We start from the raw sequence: 25,258 nt of genomic DNA on the forward strand, positions 1-25,258 counted from the left end.
GATCTCAACATTTATCACAGAATTTTCTAATAAGGAAAATAGGACAAGGCAGTCCTTTACCTTCCTCAGAGCAGAAAACTAAATTCAGGAAGGGAGGGCTGGCGTCCTTTGTCAGGATGACCCTGAGTCTGGTTGCCCGCCCCTGGTTAACTTCCAGTCCTTGAAAAGCCCATTTGGGGTCTGTTGGCTTGTCTTTTTTGTCTGTAGCGGGATGTACCCGGTTATACTCAGGCTCTGGTTCTGTGCCCGGAAGTGTTCACGGGACCACCGGTGGTGCTGGGGATCAAACTGAAGTGGGCCAGCTTCAAAGAAAATGCGTGCACTGATCTCCCCAGCGGTGCAAGCTGGAGTCTGGCTCAACCTGACCTCATGTCTCTTCTCCCTTGAAGCCAACGCAGGGTCGGTTCAGTGGGAGGTGCCCACATTAAAGCATGCTCACGGCTCCTGCTTCAGACACAGTGTCTGAAATCCTGTCATTAGGAAGGATACACCCAACATCTGGCTGAAGCGCAGAAACAGTATGTGTTTAACGCCAGTCACAAAAGAATAACAAACGGTGTGTTCTGCTTTTGTGGGACTCTAGACGAGTAAGAGAAACTTACAGTGACCCAGAATTAGATCAGAGCTGCCTGGGAAGGAGCCTGGGGAACTTTCTGAAATGAGAGAAATGATTCCCTTCCCTTTTCCCTTCCTCTCCTCTCTCCTCTCCCCTCCTATCCCCTGCCCTTCCTTTTCTTTATTTACTGGAAAATAAAATAAACTCCCTACCTAGAGGAACGTAGTATAGGACTAAGTGGAAATGACTTATTTCTTACCTGTGTCGGTGTTGACATTGGCCTACAGATTTTACAGAATGCATGAAACCAAACATGTAAGAGGAGTAAATTTTACCTTCCATAAACTATTTCCGAATAAATCCCTTTAACATCTAGTTTCTTGGGAACCCCTCTGATATTTTTGTGTTATTTGATCATTTATTTTGAGAAGTGTAATAAAGGGCCATGCATAGTTAGAGCAGAGTGCTGGGGTCTGGTGAGTCACGCAAGTCATTTACCCTCTCTGGGCCTCAGTTTCCCAATCTGTAAAATGGGAGAGTCCTAAACCCAGTGTCTGCCAGCAGGTGAATAGATAAAGAAGTTGTGTGTGTATACCTAGTGAAATACTAAGCAGCAAGAAGGAGAGATGAGACCTTGCAGTTGTCTCCTCTTAGATGGAACCGGAGGTTGTCACGTCAAGTGAAGTCATGGGGGAGAAGGACAAATGTTGGATAACCTCACTTCTCTGTGACAAAAAATGCCACAAGACAAGAGGTGGAAGGTACTGAATGGCGGCACCCCCTGGGCCCTAAACTAGGAACGTGGAGAGAGGGGGTGGGGTGTGTGTGTGTGTGTGTGTGTGTGTGTGTGTGTGTGTGTGTGTGTGTGTGGTGACTGATGTCTGGTGGGGACTTTGGTGGAGAGCCTTGAGGGTGGTGGTGAGGGGAGGGCACTGTCACAGCCGTGTCAGGGCTGTTGTACACATGTGACCAGAGAGCAGCAAGGAGAGGCCAGGAGAGGTGGTGGGAGGTGTGTGTGGGGAGGGGGGCAGCTGGGGCTGGGCAGAGGAAGGTAGGGGGGCAGGCTGTGGGCTCATGAAGAGGGTGAGGACCCAACAGGGAAGGAATGACCGAGATCCAGAAGAGCCCTGGGGAACCAGGTAGCTCCCTGCTGGAGGAGGAACCCCAGCATCTTGGTCAGGGGGCGGGAGAGTGGGGGTGCAGGAGAGTAGGGGTGCGGGGCTGGAGCTGGGCATCGAGGGAGGCCCAGAAAGTTTAACTAGAGCCCAAGATGTGGCTCTGAAGAGCCCCTTCACTGTGTCAGCCAGGGCAGCTGGCCCCTCCGAGCAGTTTCACTGTGTCAACCCCAGGCGGGCGGCCCTCGCTTCGCTGCCACCCCGTCCCCCTCCTGCATCTCGAGGGAAAAGAGGACGACGCGTTCGGTTGCCTGCCTGTGCCAACACTGCCCACTCCTCTGAGAGATGCCGCTTGCTCAGGCAAGGAGGGGCCTTCTTGCCAGACAAGAAGGAAGCTTTTCTGCAGCCGGGCTGGGCTGGCGCGGGGCGGGGCTTGGCTTCCCCGGAAAGCGCTGCAGAGTCCAGAGGCTGTCCAGGTGGCTCAGGGTTGGCTGAGGACAGAGCCCGACTGTTCCTTTTTATAAGGTTCCTGCGTGGCCAGCCGGGCCGTGGCGGGTGTGTGTGTGTGTGGGGGGGGGGGGGGACAGGCTGTTCTTCCCATCGGCCCCCACTCCCCATCAACGGGAGGGTGGGGGAGGCCCAGGGCAGCCTGGCGGGGTGAAGAACACTTGTTGTATTTGAAATAGCCAGAGACCTGGAGACAGTGTAGCAGGAGAGCCAGTAGGAGGGCAGGGTGCTGGCCTCCGGGAGGCTGACCTGGATTCGAGTCGCGACACTGCAGACAGTTCCCCAAGCCCACTGGGAGTGATCCCTGAGCACAGAGCCAGGAGTAAATGCTGAGCACAACACCCCTTTCTCCCCCCACCCCCACCCCATATAAAAATGCAACCAGGAGGTGGAGCAGAGGGGTGGTTTGAGAGCAAACAGTCTCCAAACCCCAGTGGATTAGTCACCCAAGAAAAGCAGGAAAGTGCTTACAGACTGAATTGTGTGTCTGTTCCCCCCGTCACCTGAAAATTCATAAGCTGTACCCCTGAGCCGGGCATGGCGGCATTTAGACATGGACTGTGGGGTGAGCTGGTGTTGAGGGAGTCCTAGAACCTCCGAGGGCGGGGCTCTTAGGGCTTGGCAAAAAGAAGAAAGATCAAAGCCCCCTTGGGTTGGAAGAAGCTCTGAGGGAAGACAGCCTACCCCCAGGGCCTGCCAGTCGAAGACTGAGGGGCGAGCCTGTGTCCAGGGCCTTGAAAGGTTTGTCACCCAGCCTGAGACAGGCTTGCTTGGCGGGGCTCCTTCACAGGCCCCCAGCCTGGCCCCCTTTCGGCTGTGTGTGACCCGGGGTTCTTCCCTACACCTGCCTCCCACATCACGAAACCCTCCAGAAAGAAGATGAAGGCAGGGCTGGAGCTATAGTACAGTGGGTAGGGCGTTTGCCTTGCATGCAGCTGACCCAGGTTCAATTCCCAGCATCCCATATGGTCCTCCTAGCACTGCCTGGAGTAATTCCTGAGTGCAGAACCAGGAGTAACCCCTGTGCAGAGCCAGGTGTGACCCCCCCCCCAAAAAAAAGAAGATAAAGGCGGCCTCAGACAAGAGTGGACTGTGTCCCCCAACACCTCCCCCACCATCCTGCTTCTCTCAGGTGACAGCGTCCTGTAGCCCCCAGGCTTCTCCAGGTAGAGCCCTGGGACCTGGGGACCCCCTATGACCTCTTGAAGGGAGCCATCAGGTAACACTTTCTTTTTTTTTGTTTGTTTGTTTGTTTGCTTTTTTTGGATCATATCCGGCGATGCACAGGGGTTACTCCTAGCTCTGCACTCAAAATTACTCCTGGAGGTTCTTGGGGGAACCATATGGGATGCTGGGAATTGAACCCTGGTCAGCCGCATGCAAGGCAAACACCCTGCTGGCTGTGCTGTTGCTCCAGCCCCCCAGGTCACACTTTCATAATAACGCTGAGACCTTATTGCCCCCTTGATTCCCATTCTCTAGAGCTGACCATGAGCCAAAGACAGCCGAGTCTCTTCCTCCCCTGGACCACATCTCGGGGCTCAGCACGGTCAGGAAACTGGGATACTCCTGTCTCCCCAGGAAATGAGGGGCTGCCCTCCAACACAAGACAGAAGTAACTCCTTGCCAGAAGAATGGCAGTCCTCTCCTTTCTCTGCATCTCTGTATCTTTCTTTCAGATTGAAAGGAATCACCTCTCCCCGCCCAGCTTCCCAGGGCCTTTGGGAAGGTGAGAGAAATGAAGTGTGAATGTGCTCTCAGGAAGGGAAACTGCACCGCCTGCTTATTAGCTGGGATGGGAGGTTAGGAGCCACGCGGGCAAGGAAAATCGGCAGGCAGCCCGGGAGTGAGCGCATCCCAGCTGCAAGCCTCTTTGGTTGCTAGGAGACCGTGGCAGGGATGCTAGGCTATGCGGCATCCGCCTCGTACCAGCCCTCTTCCATTGCCTCTGCACTGGGAGTTAAAGTCGTTTTCCCGCAAAAGATCCTGTCATTCCTGAATGGCAGGGTGGGAGGGAGGAAAGGAAGGATAGAGGGCAGGAAAGAAGGAGGGAAAGAGGGAAGGAAGAGAAGAGGGAAGGAAAGAAGAAAGGAAGGAAATGAAGGGAGAGAGGGAGGATGGTAGGAATGAGGGAAGGAAAGAAGGAGGGAAAGGGAAGAAAGGGACAAAGGAAAGTAAGGAAAGGAGGGGAAAGAAAGGGGAAGGGAGGGAGGGAGGAAGAAAGGGAGGGAGGGAGAGAGGGAGGAAGAAAGAAGGGAGGGAGGGAAGAAGGAAGGAAGGAAGGAAAGAAGGAAGGAAGGAAGGAAGGAAGGAAGGAAGGAAGGAAGGAAGGAAGTGCATGAGTGTGGTTCCAGAAATCACCTCTCATATGCCTCTCATAATAGGTGATTACTCTATTACTAATATAGTAATAGGCAAATACTCTATTACTGAGCTACATCCCTGGACTTTATGGCCTTTTCCTCCTTCTCTCTCTCTCTCTCTCTCTCTCTCTCTCTCTCTCTCTCTCTCTCTTTGAGTCATAGTGATATTTCTGGTTCTGCACTCAGGGGACCACATGGGATGCCAGGGATCGAACCCAGGTCAGCTGCATTCATGGCAACCCCCCTACCTGCTGTGCTATTGCTCCATCTTCCCTCTTTCCCACCCCCCTCCCCAGTTATTTTGAATACCTTGAACAGTACTTGGCTTAGACTATTCGGAATGCAGCGGAGGATTCTTGGAGACGGGGGAGTCCTGAGGATTAGGCCACGCTGCAGCCCATTTTTTGTTTGTCAGTTCCCTATAAAAACTCCTTCTTGTGACCGTGCCGACAGGATGGCTGCCTTGAGGAGCTCAGATTCAAGAGTTCATGGAATAACAAAATTCAGGCCAGTCCAGGACTTCCAGTCACAGTTTCATTATGAAGGACGTGGTCTGGACCTGCCCACAGGAGATGCAGAGGTGAAGGTCTGCAGAGGTCCACGCAGGAGGCTTTCTGGGACAATGCCTGCTTTGCTACCTCAACCTGCATCCTCAACCAGGAAGCACTCCTGAGCATCAGTATCTAGAGGTTTTCCTGGAGTTTCACTTAGAAGCATGATTGGTTGAATTTCTGCTCTGTAAGTGAACGGAATCTTCAGCACCCCCTAGAAACGAAGAAGCAAAGAACCTGGAAAGGAAAAAAGGGAAAACAAAATCACCACATAGAGTATTATGCACCTTACTTTTCCATAAATGGCCTATGCCATACACAGATTTCTTCTTATCTTGTTGTCCCACATATTTTCAACATCTACCCATTTTGCTACAGTTACCTCCAGCCCATTGTTTCTGGTGACTGCAAGATGGCATCTGTCACCTTTTACTGATCCAGGACCTCACACCTCTCCAATAACTGCAACGTAAATAACTTTGCTGAGAGCTCACTTCTGCAGCTCCTTTACGAATCCAGGCTCCACTTTCTCCGGACCTTGGGCATGCGCACTGTGAACTTTATTTATTTTTTTGTTGGTATGTAAATTTAAAAAAATTATTAGTCAAACACCATGAGGTACAGTTGTAGACTTACAGATTTTTGTGCTTGTGTTTCAGTTATACAATGACCGAGAACCCATCCCTCCACCAGTGCCCATTTTCTACCACCACGGGTTCCAGTATCCCTCCCACCCCCCATTCCCCCCATCCCGCCCTACCTCTGTGGCAGGGCATTCCCTTTTGTTCTCTGTCTCCTTTTGGGTGCTGTGGTTTCGCACAGTGAACTTTAAAGCGCTGCCCAGGGGCTGGAGCGACAGCACAGTGGGTAGGGCATTTGCCTTGCACATGGCGGAGCTGGGTCTGATTCCCACCATCCCATGTGCACCGCCAGGAGTAATTATTGAGTGCAGAGTCAGGAGTAACCCCTGTGCATCGCTGGGTGTGACCCAAGACGCAAAAAAAAAAAAATTAATTAATTAATTAAATTAAATAATAAAATAAAGCTCTGACCATTTGCTTTCCCGGCCACCACCCCCACCTCGTGACTATTTGCACACATCTCCCCTAACACATTAAGTTTCAGTTCTGAGGGGCCTGAGGTAGAGACTCTATTTTGTTTGCTTTTCTCAGGATCCTCCCTCTTCTCTCTTCTTTTTTACTGTTTGGGCTTGCCCTTCTGTGAGTAACACAAATAGGCATGGTCCATTTTTCATGTGGTTTCTCATTTTCTTGTTGCTGATTTTCAAGAAACCATCTATGTGCTAATTCCTTTTCCATTTTAGTGGCGATGAATACCTTTTTCAGTATTCTCTCTGTTTGCTTTGATTGTAATGTTTGGTGGATGGAAATCTTACCTTTGATGTATCTAAATTCATCCTTTTCTTTTGTGTATTGTGGGCTTGGGGGGATTTGAAAGTGGACTAACTCTTAAGAAAAAAAATAGAATGAAAACAGTGAAATGTTTTCATTCTAATTTGCTTTACCTTTCTGGTTTGGGGACAGTGCTCAGGACTATTCCTGGCTCTGTGCTCAGAGGGGCCCCCAGGGAAAAATAAATATGCATAAGTCTGTTCTCTAGTTGAGGAAAACTGGCAGAATTTCTAGGATCTGGACCTCAGAGTGTCTTCCACGACCCAATTCAACTGGCAGAGATAACAAAAACAAAAATTAGCAGGTGGGACTATGTAAAGTTAAAAAATTCCACTCAGTATAGCTATACATACAATTCCTGTGCTGGAGAGATAGTCCAGTAGGCAGGGCACTTGCTTTGCATGTGGCTGACCTGGGTTTGATCCCCTGCACCACATAGGGCCACTAAAGTCCTCCAGGAGTGATCCCTGAGCACAGACTGATGCCCCCCCCCATCAATAAAATAAAATAAAAGCATCTCTCATTTATAAATCTCGTGGTGAAGGGAAGAAGTGGAGAGATGACTGCATGAGAGAGAAGGAGAACTCCACTGCCCCCTTGTTTCACAGTGCGAGGAGCTTTGAGTTACACACAGCTCTGAAGTCCGGAGAGAAGGAAGCAAACTGAGAGAAAGAATTGTAACATTTTGTTTCACAAATCCTAGAAACCAAAAGAGATATCTTGACAAAGGAGATTTTGATCAGGTGTCAGATATTTATACAAGCAGATATTTATGTGCTACATTTTTTTTTAGATTAGTTGCATATATTTGGAGATAGAAGACCTATTGTGATCCATGTTCAAGGAGGTTCATGAATGGAACAGAGAGACTGATGGACAGCAGGACACAGGTGACTGAAAAGAATTTTGTTTTCCTTTTTGGTTTTTGGGCCATGCTGGCAATGCCCAGGGCTATTCCAGGCTCTGAGCTCAGAGGTGCCCCCTGCTGGTGCTTGGGAAACCAAATGTGGTGCCAGAGATTCAAACTAGTATCAGGGGTTTCAGGACAGAACACCTTAACCCTTTAATATCTCTCTGGCTCAAATAACAACCATCTTTTTTTTTGAGGGAAGTTTCCGGGGATAGGCCACATGGGCAATGGTCGCGGCTTACTCCGGTCTTTGTGCTTAGGGAACACTCCTGGTGATGCCCAGGGTTTCAAATGCAGTGTTAGGGATTGAATTTAGGTCAACCATGTGCCTAAACATCATGTATTATCTCTCTGGCCGATTTTTAAATGTAATTTTAACATTAAAAGGAACAGCAGAAAGATTCTAAAAATTTTCTTGTGTTGTCATGACCGAAAAATTAAAATACTTTACCAGGGTGAATTGAACTGACTCCACATTTTAAAAAAAGAAGCTACAGTTTCTCATGAAGTTTAAGTAGATGGGTCCATGTTCCCTCCAATAACCAGCCTTTCACTCACCAGTACATTGTCCTATCCGTTAGTGTGCAAAACCACTCGGAGAGAGCAGACGCAGACGGCAAATCTCAGGACTCAGAGGAGACTTCCCTCAGCCTCCCAGTGAGAAGGCAGAGACAGCCCCCAGGGACTCCATGGGAACCCACCTCTGTTTCCTGCTGCCCTGGATCCCCAGTGGTCAAGTGGCCCAGTGTATGACTTCCTGCGTCCTCACCACCTGTCCGTGTCCAGTGTACTATGTCTGGTGGCCTTGCCCTGACACTGTTCTCTGCCCTGTCTTTGCTTTCCTTATCTGAAATCTTATCGCTGGGCCTCCCTTGGACAGTGTGCCCATGGTTTTCTGAGGTCCTGCTTTCCTGACGTTTCCGGCCGCATGCATGAGGGGGAGACCCCCCTATCCCGCCTTGGTCTGAATGGAGACCAGCCTGATTCTGCTGAACGTCCCGCCTATGAGCCCTACTTCATTCTGTAGTCTTGGGGCGAGGAGGGGGGAGAGAGAGAGAGAGAGAGAGAGAGAGAGAGAGAGAGAGAGAGAGAGAGAGAGAGAAAGAAGGAGGGAAGGAGGGAGGGAAGGAAAGAGAGAGAGAGGGAGGAAGGGAGAGGTAGAGAGAGAGGGAGAGGAAGGAGAGGGAGAAAGATGGAGATAGAGGGAGGGAGAGAGAAGGGGAGAGAGAGGGATGGAGGGAGGGAGGAAGAGAGAGAGGGAGGGAGAGGAAGAGAGGCATAGAGAGAGGGAGGAAAGGGAGGGAGAAGGAGATAGAATGAGGGAGGGAGGGAGATAGAGGGAGAGAGGAAAAGGGAGGGAGAGAGGGAGAAAGGGAAAGGGAGAGAGAGGGAGAGGGAGGAGAGAGAGGAGGGAGAGAAAGGGAGAGTAAGAGGGGGAGAGTGAGAAGGGGAGGGAGGGAGGGAGGGGGGAGGGAGGGAGGGAGGGAGAGAGGGAGGGAGAGAGGGGGACAAAGGGAGGGAGACAGAGGGAGATTGGAGATTGGGTGAGACTGTCCCATTGCACCTAAGTGTCTCAGTCTACAATGTAGGTATGGAATACTGTTTGTGGCAGGTGAAGTCGGACTCCGAGGAGGAGAAAGTGCTGAGTCTAGTGGCCAGCACTGAAGTCACAGATAATCACAGGCAAGAAGATGGTAATCTTTTCAAAATTGCCTACTTCAAACTGTTTATCATGAAGGCATAAAAAAGGGGGTGAAAGGTATGTGAAAACGACTAAATAGAAGTCTGATTTAAATGACGCCAGGTGGTGAGAAGAGAGCGCCCAGACAGCAAACTGCAGGTGCCCCAGCAGGCCTGGCCCTGGCAGGAAGTGGTCTTGCTTTCCAGTTCCTGGGAAGGAAGAAAGACATCACTAGCCATCATGTGTGCTGGCCTTTGATTAGACTAAGTGACCACGGCTCTGGCCAGAACTCGCCACACTGCTTGTCAGTGCTCTTTTCAACAAAACTCTTGGTGGAATAGCTTCTCTCTTTTTGCTCAAATCAACACACTTGCTGGCACATTCTGGCTTCCAGACAGACACCGCCGGGGATCCCGGGGCAGCAGGAAACAGACATGGGTGCCCACCAAGTTCCTGGGGTCTGTCTCTGCCTTCCCACGGGGAGAGGCTGAGGGAAGTGTCCTCTGGGACCTGAGATTTGCCATCTGGGGTTGCTCTCTCCAAGTGGTTTTACATTATTTTTCTTTCTAAGTCCTTGTGTTATCTGGAAGCACCTAGCCTGGTGTGGGCAGTCCCGCTGCCCCGGTGGGGTCTAGGAACTCAGAACGAGCATGCTGGCTGCCTCGGGTGCTCGGGGTGGGTTGTTTTTTAGAGCTTCTCTCACGTGTCCGTGCTCAGATGTGAATCTGGCTGATCCTTCGGGGATGGACTGTTCCACTGGGGATGCTCAGTTTCTGGGACTATTCAATTTTGCCTCATCCTGACTTCCTCTTGGGCATAGGTACTTTAAGGGGATGGGACTATTTAAGATGTTCTGGCTCGAGTAATTAGAAAACGGAATCCCACACAACCTCTGTGTCCTTGGGGGCTCCAGGTGGGGGGGGCTCTGTACTTGGGGTTCACTCCTGGTGATACCTAGACTCAAACCTGGGCCTCCTGCCCATAGAGCTGTCTCTCTCGCCCAGGAGAGATGAATGATTGAAGGATGTTCCTCCTGCTGAAAATCTTGATATCCCAGAATTAGGCTCCTTCCTCGTGAGCATTTCTAATAAAGTGTACAGAATTCACAAAAAACAATCCAGAACTCCAATGGCCATTATAGGGAACTTTTAAAATCCCCGAAATTTTCTGAAAACTGACTTGGACAGGGGCCGAGGAGAAGGGTCGGAGGCTAGGAGCACACCTGGGTATGCTGGAACCTTGGGTTTGGTCCCAGACATTGCATATTGCCCTGAGCACTGAGCTGGGAGTAGCCTTCAGTGAACACTAGGTTTGCCTCCTCCCCACAAAAAAATACCCCGAAATACTGAATTGGACCCCCATGCCTCTGAAATCTCTATTATCAATGTTCTAAAATTGCCTATTTGAAAAATAAATTGGTTTTTGCTTTTGGGGCCACAACCGGTGGTTCTTAGGGTTTACTCCTGGCTCTGTGCTCGGGGATCATTCCTGGAAGGGCTCTGTAGACCAAGTGAAGTGTTGGGGATCAGACCTGGGTGAGCCATGTGGAAGGCAAGCTACAGCATCCCTCTTCCTTCCCCCACCTTCTTTGCCTCTGAACCTGGACCATAGGTCCGCTGTGGTACCATCACCAAGCCCTCAACTTCCCCCTTCCATTCTTTCCATGGAATCAACCTCTTTCCTTCAAGGCTCCCTCTGAACCTTCCTCTCCTGAAATGAACAAAAGCTGTCCTTGCAAAGCTAAAAATTCTGATAACGGGGCTGGAGTGATAGCACAGCGGGTAGGGCGTTGCCTTGCACATGGCCAACCTGGGTTCGATTCCCAGCATCCCATATGGTCTCCAGAGCACTGTCAAGAGTAATTCCTGAGTGCAGAGCCAGGAGTAACCCCGGTGCATCTCCAGGTGTCACCCAAAAAGAATAAAAGTTCTGAGAACCCACACAAGCCTCAGAACTCTAGGGCCAGAGCGATCGTACAGCAAGTAGGCACTTGCCTTGCTTGTGGCTGATGCTGGTTTGATCCCAGAACCACATATAGGACCCTGAGCCCTGCCAGGAGTTAGCCCTAAATACAGAGCCAGAAGTGAGCTCTGGGCACTGCTGGGCGTGGCCAAGACAACAAGAAACTAAAACACAAGCCTCAAAACTCGCAACTTCCCTCAGAGTAAGGTTAAGGCAAGCCTGCAGTTAGAGTTCCCCCAACTAACTGGAGATTGTAGGGTTGCTGAGGAGTTAAATATAGTCACACAATGATTTTTTTCCTGATTTTTTTTTTTTAAATTCAGTGCTTGTGGGTAAGGATCAAGTCAAGCCCAGATGGGAAAGTCTCAAAAGGATCTTGAAGGAACAAATCCATAACTTTTGGCAAGAAGCTAGGAAACGCTCTCCTAGACTTTACCACCAGCTTTTCCTAAGCCTATTGATTGGAACAAAAGTGTGATATGCCTGTTCATGGTGATTATAATGGACTTCAATTGTTTTCTAGGAGAAACTAAGATTTCCCTTTTGAATGAAATTAGTCTTCATTTTTGTGTTTGTTTGTGGGGTGAACAGAGACTCTTCTCTCCTGAAAGGGTGGAATGAGAAGTTATGTCCACCCCAGATCTACTTTATTTGGCAAATCAGTTCACTTGTACTTAGGGGAACCACCTGAAAGGAGCATTGTACAAATCTTTAACCTTCAATCTTAACTAAAGTAGATCACTTGAAGTTTTTGCTATAAGAACACTTTATAGTTTTTGCTGTTATGGAAAAAAATCCAGGACCATATACTTGGCTCTTGTTGCTTCTTGTGTCATTCTTCCTTCCCTCCCTCCTGCTTCCCTCTCTTCTTCACCCCTCCTTCCTTCCTTAGACAGACTGTGTTCTTGTTAGCATTTTTCAATCTATTATTAAATGGGGGCGGACAGGGGGAGTTCAGAGTGTTGAGTTTGCTTTTCAAAACAGAATGAAGCAAAAAAAGATAGCTTCCCAAACATTGGCACAAACCACTTCACTTTGGGCTAAAATAGTGTTTTGTTTTTTTTTCTTTTGAAAATGTGCAGTGCTCAGGGCTTACTCCTGACTGTGTTTAGGGATAACTCCTGGTGGGGCTTGGGGGGACCATCTGGGTGTCCAGGGATTGAACCTCACTCTGTTCATGCGTTATTGGCTCTGCTATTGCTCTGGCCTTCAAATAGTTTTGATACCATACTGTCCTTGATCATTTAGAGCTGAGATAGGAGATATCCTTGTGAGAGAAAATACCATCTTCTGCACATGTACACGCTCCAGAGAAGTAGGAGTGTAATTGCATAACACTGAGAAACACGGGCATTAGTTCCAGCAAGCTGCATCTAAAGGGCCTTAGTCCTCTGAGCTAAACTCTGTTCAGCCGCCCCGGTCTTGCTTTGCTTTCTGGCTTAAGCACCAGCATGTAACACTGTTTTGATTCTACTTTGTGCATTGGTTGTGAAACTCAGCACTTGCCTATAAAAATGTGCGGAAGCAACCTAACTAAAAAAAGTGGGGCTGGATGAGCGCTTCATGATCTCCGCCTTTTAGGCCTCTTCAAGGAGGGCAGTGACCATGTTGGGGGCGTGACCCACTCCTCTTCCAGGTCAGACCACACTTAGAACTTTCCCAGCAGCCCCAGATTATCAACACCCCCCCATCCCCCTGCCCCTCTGCTGTGGTCCAGCTTCTATCTGTAGGCTTGCACACCTCTCATGGGAAGACTGAGCACTGCGTGCAGTCACAGCCTGGGTTGGAGGGTGGGCAGCGTGGGGGTCCTCGGGTCTGTCCCCAGAGCACCACCTCCCTTACAGACCATTCCAGAGTCTCTGAGGCAGTTAGTTGCCTGCTACTGGGGGGTGGAAGGCTGAGCACTGGGCTGTTTCTATAACTTCCAGAACGGAGCTTTCCCCCCGGAAGTTCCGCCTCCACTGTCTGAACCTGGTGCTTGATATGCTGACGAAAGGCAGATAGCCCCAGGGGAAAGCAGGGCAGGGGACACAGCTCTGAAGCCAGAGGCACAAAGGAGCCTCCTAGGAGGAGGTCGCAGGGGGCTCCTCTCCTCTGAGTCACTCCACAATCGCTGCCCAACTGAGGCAAGGCTCCTGGGGGCCCCGGGGTTCACACTGCAAGTGGCTGTAGTGGACAAGCAGGGTGTAAGTAGCCACAGGACCCACCCTGAGGCCTTAGGGATCCGCCTGCTGGGCATAAGTCTCTTACTCTTAAGCCTGAACACTGCAGTCACAGCCTATCATAGCAAACCTGTTTGCTGGTGGGGCAGCGTCAGCCATGAATAGATTTCCAGCATCTGTGCCCCCTCCCCAAACCCCCACTCTCCCAGTGCCCAACCTCAGACCTTTGTTCCCTGTCTCCAGGGCTGTCTTGCGGAAGGTGTCATATTCACTGTCCTAATGCAGCCCCCAGGCCCCAGGACCCTGATGTGGGCCTGACTGCACCTACAGAGGCCCCATCGAGCACCCCTGAGGTGCTCCCTCTATCCCAGGCTCGGCCCATCAATTGTTGCTAACCTAACTTGGAGCACAGGGTTCTTACCCTCACAGGTAGCTGACACGCTGCTCCAGCTTCCGGCCTAGGTCCAGGGGCTGTGGTTTTGTAAATCTGGTCTTTTCTTGCATATACAGGCAAGAGGTGAGTCTGAGGTCTTCACCCTTCTCCCACCGCATCCAAAATCATCGAAGAGAAATGTTTAATGTAACTTGAACATCAGGGAGAGCGAGCAGGAAATTCCAGAGAATTTCCTGTGCTGCCATGCACAGAATAGAAGAATTTACAGGGCTGACCAGAGACCTGGAGATGTTCAAGTGTCTTCATCTTTTTGAACCTAAGATCTAAGTATAATTCAAGTGGGGCCCGGTGGTGGTGACAGTCCCCGAGGAGAAAGCCTGGATCTGGGTCCTGTGGATGAAATGATGTGAAGCACAGAGAAGAGGATGATGAATCTCTGCAAGATTAACAGACACTTGAACTACTTGAAACCTAGTTGCCAAAAGGGTGAAAGGTGGTCTCAAAATTGCTGATTTTAAACCTGTGAGAATGAAGACAAGAGCCACCCTGAGAACTTTCTAGAAATTGTATGTATAAGGGTCCCATGGTAGGAATTAGGAATTAGAAAGGTTCTGTCTGTCTTGCTGATCAGGCTTTAGACACTTCTCTCTCCTCCCTTCGCACCCCCCTCCCCGCTGCCCCCAGCCCCCCCCCACCCCCCCACTTCTTTGCAGGAGAAAAACAGATCTCTCTCCCTCCACTGAGTTTATGTACTTAACCCAGCTGTCAGCATGACATTCTGGGAGGCCTTTCAGGCTTTTCTGAGGGCAGACATCAGTCCTGAAAGCAGAGCTTTCTTGTTTGGGTTTCTCACACACAATGCGCTGTTGACAGAAATATTTAAGTGGCCAAGAAGTCTGGAGCCAAGATGCAACTCACCTGCCAAACAGGTTCTAGGGCGAGGGGCACGAAAGTTCCCCCTCCCTGTTCCCATGTCAGGCAGGAATTAAACTGCATGCTACCATGAGGCACTAGGAAGAGGTGACTTGGTAACAGCGGGGAAACCAACCTTTTTGAAAACAACTGAAAAAGCATGGGCAGATGAGCTGTGTTCAGGGCAGGATGGCTTGGCTGGGCAGGATCTGAGCAAGTCTGGGGGCTGCCGTTGAGGTTGGGGGTGAAGGGCGCTCCCTTGAACTTTCCCTACAAGGCAGTCCTCTGAGAGACGGCTTTCACTTGTCTTTTTGTTGGGGAGAATGTGACGGAACCTGGAAGCGGTGCTTTGGGGGCCTGGGAGCCATTCAACCCAGAGGGAAGGCTCAATGCTAGCCCGTGACACAGTTGCTCAGGCCCGGCGGTGCTGTGGGTACCTCTGGGTGGCACCTGGGATAGAACTCGGGCCCTTGTGCCTGGGTCCCTCACCCCTGAGCCCTGGCCCTGGCTCTGGCTTTCACTTTCCTGCTCCTAGCGTGGGCTCATCAGCACATCCGGATCTCAAAAACATGACTGTGCATTCCCAGTGTAGGGGCAAACGGAACCGGAGACACACTGAAACAAAACCAGTGCCTTTTGGGACCTGCTGGGAAGGAAATTAGCCATTCCCACTTAGTGTTTATTTAAACATCGAGGTATTTTAATATATGCACCCTCCGGCACAGAACCCTGTATGTCTGGAACTGCCTCACAGGCCTTGAGTGAGTGCTATAGTCCCTCTCTGTATTTCCTCTCTCTGTCCGTGGACACAGAACTCTTCTCCTTACACCCAATTTTTTTGTTTTTGGACCACACCTAGCGGTGCTCAGGGGTTACTCCTGGCTCTGCACTCAGGGATCACTCCGGGCAGTGCTCGGGGAACCTTATGGGATAGCGGGGATTGAACCCGAGTAGGTCACATGCAAGGCAAATGCCCTCCCCACTGTACTATCGCCCCGGCCCCTAGCTGTCCCCGATCTGCTCTCCTTACCCTCATCCCTTCTTATCCGTCCTTCCCAGGCTTCCATTCTTCTTCTTCACAGCTGGTCCTCTTTGCCGTCCATCTGTCTCTGACTTCTATTTTCAGTTATGGCTCAGGCCCACCCATCTTCCTCCTCCGGGGAGTTTCTATTTATATAACTGTCTCCAACTGTTGGAGTGAAGGGATAGCTCCCAGCAACTATGAGTGACTTGAGTCACCGTGTTCATGTTTGTTGAGAATCCAACCAGTGGCTTCCAGCTTAGTGATGGTGTAAAATTCAGCATTCTAATAGTTTTAAGAGGAAAGACATAGTTGCTTTCCCCCCTTGAAACCCAGTTGACATCTTTAGTAACAAGCACTTTAAGATGGGAACCTTCAACAGCTGTCCTGAGGCAGTCTGTGTGACGGGGCTGCGGATGACATGGGGAAGGCCTTTCCTGGTGGAGGCTGGCTGGTCCCCACCTCCCCCACCTCTCATCCTCCCCATCTCCACCCCAACCCCCAATGCACACAGCACTCACTCCCGGGTTCACACTCACTCCGGGGTTGACTCGCTTACATTCAAGCTCAGTTCCGCATTCCCACAGGGGGCAAGATTCGAATACTGGAGAAAAATCTACTTAAATCAAAGCAAGCAAGCTCAGAGGCCATCAGAGGAAGTTGGATTTTATTGATGTTTGACATTCATCTGCATACAAGTGTGACATGAGGGCATTAAATAGGGTGAGAGGGAAGTAGCCCCCAGCCCCCCAAAGGTCACGGATCTTACCTTGAAGGTAAGTAAAAACACTGAACGATGCTCCCTTCGTGTCTGTGATTCGTAACTAAAATATAATCTTAGCAACAGAACAAATCTTGATTGATCGCATCATTCCTTGTCGAAAAGGAAAATCAAATACCATACAACACAAAATACCAAACAGAAATAAATAATGAAATAATAATTTAGCTTTACTGCAATGTACTTATCACACAAACTTCTAAATCTGATTTTTTTTTTAAGTTTGGAACACATTAGCCTTTTTCTTAGTTTCTTACTCTGTGATACATTTTTTTTTGTAAAAAAAAAAAACAATTCTGTGCAGGCCCTCATGTGCATGTGTTTAAAATGTAGCTATCAGGGCTGGAGGGATGGTAAAGGGGGTCAAGTGCTTGCCTTGGACCTTGCTGACCCTGGTTTCAATCCCTGGCATCACATATGATCCCCTAGCCAAGGGTCACTCTTGAGCACTGAGCCAGAAATAGCCCCTGAGCACTTTGGGGGGGGGGTGCACCGCGACCCCCCCCCCCCTATAGTGAAAAAAAAATTCACTACAATGTCAATACCTGTCCATCAAGAGCTGGTCCACCTACGTGCACAGGTGTGGCTAACGGCTGTCACCGGGGGCATTAACACTGAGCCATACGCAAGCAGCTTCTTCAGTTTACCCCGGGTAGGGACCTGGCACCGACAGCCAGCTGTGAGAATGTGCAGGTACAGGGCACAATCACTCACCTGTGCTGTCATGTCTTTAAATGGGCTGAAAAATTCGAGGCCACCCTTTGGGGGTTGATACAGGAGCACAGACAGTGGTGAGGTGTCATCAATTCACTGGAGCCTTTCCTTTGATCAGACCTTTTTAGCTGGCTCCCCTGGTCCGGTTTCATTTGCTTTTTTTTTCTTTTTTTGATATGTTTTTGTGGCACACCTGGCTGTGTTTGGGGCTCATTCCTGACTGTGCTCAAGGGTCCCACCTGAGGTGCGGGGGATTGAACTGGGGTCAGCTGTGTGCAGGGCGAGCACCTTACCCCCGTACTATCTCCCGGACTCTGAACTCATCGTCCCTGAGTTGTCTCTGCTGCTCCCCAGCTCGGCACTGCTGAGAGGAAGCACTCGGGGTGCAGGACCTCAGATGTGCAGACCCACCCCCTCCTCCCCAACCCCCAAATATATATTTAATGTTCGGGGGCGGGGGCAGGCATGTTGTTTCATCACTTGCTAGAAAACTGATTCTGAAAAAGACCCAGAGGAGAAGGTAAGTAAAATTCTGGTTCACAACAATGATAACAAATATTTTTAAGAATGAAATTTTGTCATTTTTCTTGCACTTTGTGTGTGTGTGTGTGTACCCACAAAAGGTTAACTCCCTTTCTAAATTAGAAGAATGCTACTGTATACAGGGGTACACTGTTTTATTGTACTTCACAGATATTTCATTCACCTCCTCCAAATTAACAGTTTATGGCAACTCAACACCGGGAAAAGTCTCCTGGTGCCATTTTCCAAACAGCAGATGCTCACTGCATATCTGAGTGACATTTTAAACAGGTCTGTACAGTTTTTTTTTTTTTTGACAGAATGTTACTGCACACTTCATGGACACAGGAAGGCGTTACCTGTGGTCAGGACACGATGATGGTAATGGGGGATTTTAAATAATGGAATTTTAATTTTAAATAATAGGGTAAACATAACTTTCATATGCACTGGGGAAACAATCTGTGTGACTTGCTTTATTGTGCTATCGCTTTACTGGGGTGGTTCCTGCAGTGCCTCTGAGATGTGTGTCTGTATCCTTAACTGTCCTCGCAGATCAGCATCTTCTGGAAAGGCCGTTAGGTAAAATTCTTTAGGGTCTCTAGGCAGCATACAGTCTCTGTTGCATCTTGCTCACTTGTTCCTTTAACAGCCCTTTTTAAAACCGTTCTCATCTCAGGGTCTAGATTTCCCTGTGGGGTAGGACAGTTTGCCAAATACCACCCTGCAGTGGGTTTTGGAGGGAAACGCGTGCATTTTAACTGTTTAACATTGGGCGCTGGAACCCTAATTTAGGGGTCCTGTTTGGAAGTAGGTAGGTCCTTGCAGAGGATTTCAGAAGCCTGGCATATAGCTGCTCCCTTTGGCATTAACCTCTGCCTGCCCATCTGTGCAGAACTGGACCAAACCTGCAGTCTTTATTCTTAAAATGTGGCTTTTTACAGGAGAGGGGGAAATTTAAGCCAGGGTCTCTGGGAGCATATTCTTGGCCTTGATTTTAAAGGCTCGATTGAGGAGAAAAATTTTCATCCTGCACCGTGGAGCTTTCCTCCAACTGGCCAGGCGACAGAGGAATGGAAGTGTGAGCTCTCTCTTCACTGCTGGCTCACTGAGAGTCGACAAGTCAAATTCCGGTTAAGGATGCACGGAGAAGCATGTCTGCTAACTTCTGCGCCTGGAGTACCCTGACACAGCTGCTCATTTGTGACCGTATCTTGATAAGGAACAGTATTTATTGGGGAGTCATTTCTACTGATTTACTGTATTTACTGATTTCGCCCACTATAGACTGACAGGGCCTGGCCTGCTACTCTGACATGAGACTGGCCTGACTGAGGCACACACAGCCACTCCCACCTGCCCAGCTGTGACTGAGGCAAACCTTCTCCACTAATTTTGCCCTCGCTAGATTATCATTTTGAAGGACAGGATAAAAAAAAATTGGATTCAGGGCTGGAGTGATAGCACAGTGGGTAGGGCATTTGCCTTGCATGCAGCCGACCCGGGTTTGATTCTCAGCATCCCATATGGTCCCCCGAGCACCGCTAGGAGTAATTCCTGAGTGCATGAGCCAGGAGTAACCCCTGAGCATCGCCGGGTGTGACCCCAAAAACAAAAACAAACAAGAAACCAAAAAAACAAAAAAAAATTGGATTCCCCACAAACTTGTAAGCTTTCAAGTCATTAATGTACAGTATGTCACATTTATTAATAAAGCAGTCTTTTTTTTTTTCTATGTTACTAGGAGCTTTAGAATCTGAATTCTTTCTCTACTCAGTGATTTTTTTTTTAAAGCAGCTGATGGTCTCAAAATAGTTCCCTGCTACCAACTAGATAAATTTAACTCTCTGGGGAAAGGATTAGCATGCATGTACACAGAACATTTCTCCTGGCGGGGGAAAAATCGTTGAATGAGAATTCCCAAAGCTTCTCGACTATTTAAATGAACAGGTGAAAAATAACTAATTTCGCACATGCCAGTCCTGTTGTCCTTTTAGATTTTTGTTTAAAAGGCCCAAATTGTTTTTCTCGGAATGTGACTTTCTTACTCTAGACTCAGCCCCGCCTCTCCCCGGGCCCGGAGCAAGTGGCTCTGCTAACTGGCGGTGAGCGATACAGCCGCAGAGAAAGCTGAGCAAGTTCCGGAAGGGGCCTCCAAAATAAAACTGCAGAGACATTTAATTTTGTTTCTGGGGCACACCTGGCAGGACTCAGGGCTTATTCCTGGTTCTGCATTCAGGGCTCACTCCTAGTGGGCTCAGGGGATCATATGGGGTCCTGGGGATTGAACCCAGGTCAGCCGCGTACAACGTGAGTGCCTGATCTACCTGCTGTACTATACCTGTAGAGACTTTTTTTTTTTTAACCAAGGGACAGATTGCTGGTCTGAAATCAGATGAAACTGGAACCCACTTTAACATGCAAAATGTATTACTGAGAAGACCCCAGAGCGAGCCTGTTGGCGTGCAACACTCTGGTGCCAGTAAGAGGAAAATTCGATGACGGAACTTCAAAGGCAAAGTGTCCTGGGCTGCTGGGAGATGGGACAAGGAAGGAGTTACCTGTGGTGGGGACACGATGATGGTAATGGGGATTTTAAGTCATGGAAAAGAAATTCTGCAGCGTGTGAAGTCTTTCATTCTTTTCCGTTAGCAGTTTACACACACGCAGCCCGGGTCAGTATTTCACCTTTTTTTCCAGGTCTCTTCACTATCCATTGAAAAAAAATAATTGCTTTCAGCTGCCTGTATTTCTCTACTTTGGATAGAAAGGATTTTCTTTTTCTCTTTTTTTATTTTTAAATCTGCAAAGACTGGAACGATAAAATACAAACTCAACAAACAACACCTTCTATGCTAGAACTCTCAAGATAAAGGTGGAAAGAATTACGTTGCAATTTCAGTCTTTTTCTATATTTTGTTTGGTTGTGTATAAGTTTCACTCTTCAGTCTTATCGGAGGAAACACACCTTTGCATTTCCCCACAGTATCAAAGTGCTATCTGTTAAAAAAAAACAACACAAACTGAACATATCTTCAAGAAGCCCTAGGAGCCCCAAGCAGCCACAATGAGGTGATTTTTGCCTTTTCCCTCTATTTCCCTTGAAAGCTGGACACACAATCGCCACGGGGAACACCTCTAGGACAACACAACTCAACACAACAATGGATTGTGTTTTTCGCTCTGCAAAGGAAGAGGGAAGGAAAAATAAAGCCAACAGGAGGGAAAAACCAAAAAAAAAAAAAAAGGAGAAACCCTGAGGCAAAAAAAATGGCTTTTCCTTTAGAAAGTCTTCAGGGGCGCTGGGCTCACAGGGCCCCCGCCGTCTTCTGGGGGGCCAGACCCTCCTCCAGCCAGAGGGCGGCGCTGGTGGGGCCGCCGCGCAGCATCCGGCGGTGGATGCGCCGCAGCCGCAGCAGGTAGAGCAGGATGGAGAGCAGGACCACCAGCACGCAGCCCCAGAACAGGTAGTGATTGTAGACGAAGGAGAAGCCGCGCCAGTGCGCGTGCCCGGCCCGGAAGGTCTCCTGCTGGATATCCCTGCCACGGGGGAAGAAGAGCAGTGGGAGGTGAGCGGGACGGGGTGGGGTGGGACAGGACAGGGACGGGACAGGGCACGGGGCATGGGGTGGCGGCAGCTCCCTGGGGCAAAACTGCAACCTTGGTCCTGAAGACTCGGTTTTCTAACCTGGAGCGTGTTGGAAGCAGGGTCGGGCAGAGGGGCCGGCAGGACTGAGCTAACTAACGTGTGAAAGTGCTTGCTAAAGTTCCCGTGGATCCCATCTTCATCCTCTGAGTGGTGTAAGTCAGACTGGAGGCCAACATGGAAGCAAACCTCATTTCTGATCAGTGATACCCAGGACTCTCAGTTTTGTAGTTTAAACGTCCTGTGGGGGGTGGGTGGGTGGGGAGTTGTTCAGTTATGGGAAAAGGGAAAATTCCCCCAAAGCTACTGCCTCATTTGCCAGTTAGCTGGGATTTCAGCACCGGGATAAGCTCACACCCAGGCTTGTGAACTGGAGTGGGGAAAATGCACATCTTTATTCTGCGCATCTGTCAGGATGCAGCGTTTCCTTCGATTGTGAAGGCAGAAAACAAAGTGGCACAAGTGGGACCTCTGACTGGGTCCCGAAGGAAACTCACTGAGTTTTTTTCTATCAGTGGTTTTCAACCACTGTCCACAGACCAGTACCAGGCCACAGAAGTTTCCTCCCAGTTCACAAAAAAGGCTACTGCTGTTTAACACATGGTATGCCAGGTCACGTAGTGGTAAAATGTGTGTATGTGTGTGTATTCTTCTTTGTAGATTCAGATGCAAAAGGTGGAAGATCGTCACTTTTACATCACATTATGGTGCTTTGCAGATGTCTCAAAATCGAGAGACATCACTACACTGCAATACAAAAATTGCCAATTCTGTTGCCAGGCCTTGTTATGTAATGGGTTAATAAAGAATGGGTCATTCCATGCCACGTAATATTTTCTGTAATACTGTGACAAACATACTTCCCCACAGTCATTTCCTCTGTAATCCTGTGTATTTAGATGATGCATTAAAAACTATTTTGAGGGGCGATCCAAAGCCATAAAAAGCCATAAAAGTCAGAGCATCTGGAATTAATAAACCCTTTCCCATAGGGCTGGGGGAAGAGATGGAGCATGAATGATCAACATGGGTTGTGGTGATGGGGGGCAGTCAAGTCAAACGGACGGTGTGGATCTGACCCACGGCCGGCACGAAGCTCCACCCTGCAGGCCCCATGAACCACGGCTGCCAACACGCATCATGACTGTGGCAAAACTCCCCTGGACTCATTTCTCTTACTAAATCACAGTCCTACCTTAAAGGTAAAAAGCGGGTCCTGTAAAGAATGGCTCCAAGCGTCCACTGAACCTCCTTGTCATAAACTTGCAAAGCTGTCTTCAAATTTTTATAGTTGACAGGAAATGAAAAGCCATTATGGAACACCTCGAACATCCAGGCGGATTTGAAGCACTGATACCTACAAACACCAAGCACAGGCCTCAGTGGGATGGAAGACACGGCGGGCAACAGCACGGGGACAGCTTCCCTCGGGGGCCACACAGACAGTCTCTATTGGGCCTGTGCTCGGAGTCGCCAAGCCAAATGCGTGCCCATCAGGTGCCTTTATTTGGCTTGTGCCCGGAGTTTCACAACACAAAATGATTCAGTTGTCAAATTGATTCTCTCATGTAACCTGGCCTCAGGGTAAGACCAAGAGTTTCCTTCTTCCACCTCCCCCGCTTAGTATTCCACCATGTTTGCATTGATCCTAAATCGGAGCAAGTTCTGACTTTTCAGGCCTCAGTTTCTTTTACGTGGCAAAGGCAGGCTGGGGGCTCAGTGGAAGAGTGCATGCGGGAGGGGCTGTCTGAGTTTTGACGGCTTGTGATGCTGTGTATCTGAGACTCACTTTTTCGGTGAGATGCTGTGCTGTACAAGTAGTAGTATTACTTAAAATTACTTAAATATTACTTAAAAAAGAGATAGTGCAGTGGGAAGGTGTAATGGTGGCAGGATTGGTGTTTGAATATTAAATGTAATCAAACCCTATGAACTACCTTATAAAATAAAAAAAAATTAAAAAGAGAAAGTGTTATACAAGAAAGGTTTTTTTTGCGTTTTGAATTTTATTATTATTTTTGCTTTTTGGGTCACACCTGGCGATGCCCAGGGGTTACTCCTGGCTCTGCACTCAGGAATTACTCCTGGCAGTGCTCGGGAGATCATGTAGGATGCTGGGAATTGAACCCGGGTCAACAGTGTGCAAGGTAAAGGCCCTACCTGCTGTGCTACTGCTCCAGTCCCTGAATTTTATTTTTTATAGGCTCTCCCCAGGTGCCTGGGAGCCAGCACTGTGGGTCTGACAGTTCAGTGCTTGGGGCCACCAGGGCCACACGTCGGTGAGATTCAACCAGCCTAAGCACGGCACGAGCTCTACCCCTCTGAGGGTTTTGTTTTTTATATCTGAGGTTACAATCAGGAGTGCTCAGTGCTCAGGGTGGATCCTGGCATTGCATGGGGGACCGTATGGTGCTGGCCATGGAACCCGGGGTGCCAGTATTCAAAGCATGTACTCTAGTCTGTTGAATTAACTCAGCCTCCTGTGAACTACTCTGGCCCTCAAAGGACTTTTATTTTTATTTTTACTTTTTTAAAAATTTTTATTAGTGAAACACCATGAGGTACAGTTGTAGACTTACAAATTTTGTGCTTGGGTTTCAATTATACAATGATCAAGTACCCATCCCTCCACCAGCGCCCATCCTCCACCACCACAGGTCCCAGCATCGCTCCTACCCCCTACCCCCCCATCCCACCATGCCTCTGTGGCAGGGCATTCCCTTTTGTTCTCTCTATCCTATTGGATGTTGTGGTTTGCAAAAGAGGCATTGAGCGGCAATCATGGTTGGTCTATAGTCTACTTTCAGCATGCTTCTCCCATCCTGGGAAGATCCTCCCAACACCCTCAAAGGACTTTTAGAAAGCAACAGATTGAGGGATGGGTACTCGATGATTGTATGACTGAAACGTAAAGCACGAAAGTTTGTAAGTCTGTAACTGTACCTCACAGTGATTCATTAAAAAGTAAAAAATTTAAAAAAAAATAGAAAGCAACAAATCACTACAAAACAAAGAACATACATACATATGTATATTCATATATAAAGAGAGGGGGACAGAATCTGGTTGTGAAGGCAGAGAAGAACATAAAAGGAAGAGCATCTAGCCTTTGACATCCAGACAGTACGTACATCAAGAAAGATCAAGGGGCTTTCTGTTGGAAAGAAAGCCAAAACCGAGAAAAAACTAGACAGCATGTGGGACAAAAATATTTGTCCCATTTGCAAATATTTGTTCCTTTTCAGCTCAGGGTAGCTGAAAAGGAACAGTGACTGATGAGGATGTAATGCTAGGCTGAGGCCTACACTGGCCATGAGATTTGTTTCAAAAGCCTTGGGGCTTGGCCATCTACTACTTACTTCAGCCTGTGGAGGTCAGCGTGAGAAGCATATAGCCCTCTGTCAAAGCGTTCTCGAAGGATCGACCATTTTGTTGCACAATAATCCTGAAAGAATCCCCCCCCACCGATATGAATTAACAAAAGTTTATTAAACATGTTTTTCATTTTAAAAGGATTTGCCAAACTCATGCTGAAAGCAAGCATAGCCATCCAGTTAGGAAACACCAGCTTAGTTTAAATACAAGTACCATGCAGGTGAGATGCTCAGCAGACACTTATGGATTATTACAGGTACACTTGTTGTCTTTAAACAATTTTTTTCTGTGTGCTTTTTTTGGGTCACACTCAGGGATGCACAGGGGTTACTCCTGGCTTTGCACCCAAGAATTACTCCTGACAGCGCTCAGGGGACCATAAGAGATGCTGGGAATTGAACCTGGGTTGGTCACGTGCAAGGCAAACACCCTACCGGCTGTACTATCGCTCCATCCCCCCACTTGTTGTCTTTAAAGTTCTGCCACGCATCTCCTTAGAGAATCCCACTCCCACACGCAGCCTCTTCCAATGCTCAGCTCTGCTCTCCCTCACTGCACGAGATGGCAACTTTCCTGATTGCGGGCCTCTATGCCTCAGCTACCCAGGGCAAGATTCTGGAAACACAGACTCCAAACAGCATTGTCTTTGAGAAGAGGCACATCTTCTTCAAGAG

General features: G+C 48.8%; 1 protein-coding gene across 2 annotated transcripts in view; it reads right to left on the bottom strand.

Annotated features, from left to right (window-relative positions):
- Nucleotides 1-19,962: 19,962 nt before the first annotated feature.
- ENTPD4 (ectonucleoside triphosphate diphosphohydrolase 4) overlaps nucleotides 19,963-25,258 on the bottom strand; it is a 31,640-nt gene continuing 26,344 nt past the window's right edge. The window contains exons 11-13 of one of the 2 annotated variants that reach the window (XM_056119111.1): nucleotides 24,569-24,654; nucleotides 22,405-22,566; nucleotides 19,963-21,103 (exon numbers count right to left, since the gene is read on the bottom strand). In XM_056119111.1, coding sequence (XP_055975086.1) covers nucleotides 20,872-21,103; nucleotides 22,405-22,566; nucleotides 24,569-24,654 — 480 coding nt within the window. In that variant the 3' untranslated portion in view covers nucleotides 19,963-20,871. The remainder of the gene's footprint in view (nucleotides 21,104-22,404; nucleotides 22,567-24,568; nucleotides 24,655-25,258) is intronic. The other variant, XM_056119112.1, reaches the window with a different exon arrangement.

This window comes from Sorex fumeus, unplaced genomic scaffold (genome assembly GCF_029834395.1).
Source record: "Sorex fumeus unplaced genomic scaffold, SorFum_2.1 ptg000039l, whole genome shotgun sequence".
NCBI lineage: Eukaryota > Metazoa > Chordata > Mammalia > Eulipotyphla > Soricidae > Sorex > Sorex fumeus.